Source organism: Austrofundulus limnaeus, unplaced genomic scaffold, assembly GCF_001266775.1.
Source record: "Austrofundulus limnaeus strain Quisiro unplaced genomic scaffold, Austrofundulus_limnaeus-1.0 Scaffold134, whole genome shotgun sequence".
NCBI classification, from domain to species: Eukaryota; Metazoa; Chordata; class Actinopteri; order Cyprinodontiformes; family Rivulidae; genus Austrofundulus; species Austrofundulus limnaeus.
The window spans coordinates 1,020,249-1,025,789 of record NW_013952536.1 but is presented as its reverse complement, the minus strand read 5'-3'; the positions used below and the strand labels follow the sequence as shown (position 1 = coordinate 1,025,789).

General features: G+C 37.9%; 1 protein-coding gene across 1 annotated transcript in view; it reads left to right on the top strand.

Moving 5' to 3' along the window:
• The window catches only part of LOC106522675 (endothelin-3), a 12,326-nt gene that overhangs the window by 2,830 nt on the left and 3,955 nt on the right, over positions 1 to 5,541 (top strand). The window contains exon 3 of the mRNA XM_014015799.1: positions 4,746 to 4,904. Coding sequence (XP_013871253.1) covers positions 4,746 to 4,904 — 159 coding nt within the window. The remainder of the gene's footprint in view (positions 1 to 4,745; positions 4,905 to 5,541) is intronic.

Sequence of the window (5,541 nt, the reverse complement as noted above, 5' to 3'; positions counted from 1 at the left end):
TATATATATATTCCAGAGACAATGTCTGGATTAAGACAATTGTGATAACGTACAAGTACGAGTATTTCAAAACACTAGTAATCATCAATCAATCAAACAAACGATGACTTTTTGATATAGTCTTTTTTTGTTTTAGCTTCAAAGTGTCTAAGTTTAACTTCAGCATTCAAGGTTCAGACAACTTCTTTTTTCTGTACCTCTGGCTTTAGATTTTTCTTGAATTTTGTGATTAATAATAGTTAAAACACCCACAAAGGCTACAAACTTTGGAACAACACCACTGCTCACATGCTGTAAGTCCCAGAGAAAGTTGACAGCTGGTTGTGAGGTGAGGGTTAAATAAATTCATTACTTTTCTCACACTGGACTTTGGATTTTATCTTGTACATATGTTCTGCCAAGATTTATTATTGTATTGCGGCTTAGAGGAAGCTGGGTTTTTAATTTTACTTGTGGCTAAGAAATGACTTGGAAGAAACTTTGACTCTGAGCTGAAGTTATAGTTGGCTGGCTTTTAAGAGAATGTGATCAACATCACACTTGTCTGCGTGCCATTTGCTTGTCATGAGAACAAAAAAGTCTTATTTGTAGAGCTGCTTACTGCAAAGTTGATGCCTAAAGAAAGTGACAGACGTATTTAGAGAAGAATAGTTTTAAAAAATGCATTCACGTTTTGATAAAATCTAGTAAATTTATTGGCAGAGAAACTGGACCTTTGTTCAAAGTTTCCAATCCAGAGACACCTGGATAATGAAGAAACCCAGAAGAAATCCACCAGCCATCTGATAACAGTATTATTGATGAGTTCTGTTCTCGCAAACATTTCTGTATGAGACAGAAGCACTTCTGAAAGTCATTACTTCACATTTTATTCTTATTCTTTTTGAAAATCTATAAATGTATTGGTTTGTTAATGAAATAATGAACACGCTGAGGATGACTCTCAGCTATTACCACACCAAATTTACCCCAGTATCTGTAGAAATGACTGACATCTACACATTTCAAAGACAATTAGCCATCTTGAATTAGTTGAACTTAAAATGATTGAGTTTTAACATTATATTTTGTGAATGCTTTCTGAAAGTTTCACCACAGTTTGTCTGGTGGTTAATGAGATTTGCTAACACAGACAGCTGACTTCAGCATAATAAAAAAAAACACGTTAGGTTGGTTGGGTGATTAGCACTCGGAGGATGGGTTTGAATTGACTCTAAGCTAGGAACGTATCTAAGTTGAGTTTTAATATCTTTAACAGTGGCTGAGTTTGTTTATCTGTAGCAGCCATCTTGAATTTGCTTGACTCAGTTGCAGATATTCCTCCAATTAATTGTTTCCTAGAGTTCCATTAAGATCTATCAGTTGGTTTGTGAGATATTTTTCTAACACTGCAGACAAACAAGCACTGATTCTGGGGTTTTGGGTTCAAGCCCAGGCTGCATCAGGAAGGCATGTGAAACAATTTCCAAATCGTTCTTACGCTGTGGCCACCCCTGCAGAATGCAACAGCCACAAGGAAAAACAACAACAAATGACAAACAAACAAGCACAGACAGAAGCAAAAATCATATTACCTCTTTGCCTTCAGTCGAAAGCCTTAAAGGGACAATATTATGTATTGTGTGTTTCGCATATATTTAAATACCATACCATAACAAAGTATCTATGTCACCTTTAGTTGTCATTAAAATGCTGTTTTTATGTTTAAATAGAAAATAAACTTGTCATCACTTCCTCTTCTAAACGCCTTGAAATTGGCCTTTGTCTTTTTAACCACCTTCCGCTTCTGTCCCGTACATTTCAGTGCCGACGGGTGTGGTGGGGTGGGTGTTTCGCGCGTGCACTATATGATGCAGTTTACTTGGCATCTGAAAATACATTTCCTCAAAGGTATTTTGAATCTGAAAAGAGCTTTACTGAGTGAGAAGTAATGCKAAGAGCAGCAGACCGTTTCACTTTCACTTTCACTCGTTTGCTTTGTTACTGCCGAGAGCCTGCAGGGGTCATGGGCGGGGTGTGTGGGGTGGGGAGGTGTGCTCCGTGATGAGGAAGCTCGAGACACAACCCAGAGGCGTTTCTGGTCCCCACCTGTCGTTTTGCTCCTCAGCATGGTTTCCTAAAAACTCTGCAGGATTTCTCAAACATGCATGAATGAGTCAGAGCAATTCTTTTGGCATGTTTTTTTTATGAGAGTATAACATTATAACATGATATAGAACTCAAAAAAGTTGATCTTACACGATATTGCACCTTTGAAAAATTACACTGATATACTGCTGGAGAGCTTATTGCCTTTGCGACTCGTGGAACCCCATAAACTCCTTTACTATTCTGCTTTTAGAAAATTCTTCTGGTCTTGGATAAAATGCTGACATGTGCTCAGAGAATTGAATGATTTTGTTCATCTTTTATTGATTATTAGTATAAAAAACAGCCTGCTGGCTACAYGTCTCACCAAAACTCATCACTCTTATTTATGATCATTCCTTTTCAAATATACCAYGACCATGTGCATCACTTGGTCAAATAATTAATAATTGGACTAGTTGTGCCAAAGTAACCAAAGCTTGGAATGAAGGTTGCTAAACTTTCCGTGGCTTGAAATAAAATGGCAGAGAGGCAATCGAAGGTGTTTATGGTGCTTGTAATTTTAACCCCATCAGTGTCAATCACTAAAAGTCAAAAACGTCTAATGGCCAGGTTTCTTAAACACACCAGCACTTCAGGGGTTATGTTTATTTATGAGGAACCGTAACAGGTGAGTTTTATTATCTGACATGTCTGCAAAGAGGCATCCATAAAATGCATTCAGCATGAAGCCAGGCACACCGCAGATTTGTTGCAATGCATTAAAATCGAACTTCTAACACCTTTTTGTCAGGACTGACAACCTTTGAACCACAACCTTATCAGGATGGTAGGGAAGTGCTCCTTGTTTTCTGTCTTCTCGTGCCAGGATTGCTGTAGGCTGTGTCAGATAAATGACTCTATTTTTTTATACTGTGTAGCATGTCAGGACAAATTGACATACTTGAAATACCAAATGAAGTGTATAGAAGACAAATGTTGCCAACATAATTTGACAGCAAAAAAGTACTAAATAACAATTTTACAAAAACGATTAATTTCCTTTGAGCTAAAATCAGAAGAAGGAGCAAAGAAAAGGACTTTACCTCCTGCTCATATTGAAAACATCATTACACCTTGCCCTCAAGAAGAGCTGATCTTGCTTTTGGATCTGTGGTTACAGATGGTTTCCAAGTGTTTGTGTACACATAAATTCTCACATTAACCACAAGAAAATACATTTAACATGAAAGGACTGGCATTCCTCGAAGGAATGCATATCATCCGCCACTTTACAAACCAGATTTGTAAATTATTACAGTAAACCCTCGAGTGTGAAAACAGCCGGGGTTAATTTTATTTGGGTGCTAAACTTTATAAATTGGTAAGACATGGAATGTATTGTTTTTTGTCTTGCTACAAAAATTGTAGTTAGGCTTAAGCTGCATATGTGCACTGCATGTAAGACACGTTAAAATCATATTCTGTTCAAATATTTGGTTAGATCACCCTATGTTGGGAAACAATGGAATTACAGCCATTTTGGTCAAAGCTTAAAATCAACAATATTCATAATCTCATTCAATATTGTGGTATCTTACATGAAATGTTAGTATTTAATCTGTAAACTATGCTGAAGTAGCTGCTTTCATGATTGAGTAGCTGTGGCCACCTTTTATAATTGGTTTGACTTCAAAAGTTAATCAGTTGTAAGTGTCAATACAGTGGACTGCGGGAGGAGGCAGAACAAAGACGAAGCGACAGGCAGGATGTCAGCAGCACTGCAGGGATTCAATCAGACACAGGCAGCAGGCCGGCTGACATATTTTGACATGTTGATGAGAAAAAGCCGCTCGTCTGTGATTTCATCTTTTATCCCAAATGACGAGTGTAGCCTTTTCACCCTCGCAGATGGACATTTTTCCTTTTGCACAACACGTGCAGCAATGTTCAACAGCAGACAATCTTTCGTCTTTGACCCCTGAGGACCATACATGCCACAATCACGTTTGATTTTTTTTCCCCCCCCCCCCCACCCCATTTAACAATTTGCAGATGGTTGAAAACAGATGAGACAAAGGAAACAATAAAGGGAACCTGGCAGCATCAAAATGGCATCCATATGGAAGATTTAGCAAGCTCATTCAGTGTGCTGGACTTTTTGACTTACTGTTGTAAATTTGATTGATGGAAGGTTTTTATCATGATTATTCAGTTCCACACGCTCTATGGGATGTGGTCTGGCGGCCTTTGTTTTGCCTTCTTTGCTGGCTTTCACTGCTCCTTTAATTGTAAAATAAAAAAAGACTTGCTATGAAATTATAAATGACCACCTTTTTACTGTAGATTATTGCTGTATTTTGTTCCATAATGTACATTTGGTGCATTTTAAACTGTTTTTAACTGAAAGGGGACAAGAATTAGGGAACAGACTGTAGTTATGACTGCTGTAGTGTGTTTAATATTGCTAAAAGCGTTTCCCCAAACAAAGAAACGGATTGTATAAATAGGATTAATTTTAAATGTGAACAATGAGATGTCGATCCTTGCTGAATAATGGAACACCCATGCAGTCATTTTAAACAGCACTAATAAAGGTGCCGACTTTACTCTTAAATCATGACACATCTGGATTGGATTTTTCCCGTTCACTAAAAGCAGGTTTCTGTTCATCTCAGGCGCACCGTGCCGTACGGCATGTCCAGCTACAGAGGACCTCAGAGGAGGAGACGTGCTGCTGATGGACGAGTGTCTCAAAGAGACTGGACCACAGCACCTCGCTGTGTTTGTGCTGGGACTGAGACGGACCCGGATTGTTGGGTCTTTTGTCAGTTAAGGTAAACTGCTTCTCTGCATTCAAATATGAATGTCTTACAGTTATGTCAAGATGTTTTGAGCAGTTTATGACAAATAAATCTACTACTAAACATAGATAGAAAATACTTAAGATTGAATAAAACTGAACCATTCATGTAGCTTTAAACTGGTGCTTTTCAAATAGTGTGCCCCCCTGAGGTAGGGGGTGCCAAAGAGTTCTTAAAAAATTTTTTTTTTAAGAATTCATTGGCCTCAAAAAAGTAGTACCATGGAAATCAAGATATGTATCTTGAAGTAAAAAAATGTTCATTTAGTAGAAAATAGATATGAAATCAATTAAAACATTTTAATTAATGATGCAATGCAGCAAAATAAACCAGTTTAAAAGATAAAAGATAACTAGATAGTGCATAGCCGTGACATAATGACCCTCGCGTGCACAGATGCAGCAGAACTCAGAAGTCTTTATTCCTAATAAATGTCATGCTGCTAGGTGCATCCTAAAATTGTAGTGGTTTGGGTGGGGGTCTTTTTTTATGGGGGGTGGCATTGGTTGACCTGACGGATAGCCCCTCATCAGAGCTAAACAACCAGCGAAAATCTGAAGCTCCTATGTTTAATAGTTTTTGAGCTATAACCATTTTTGTATGTCCAGAT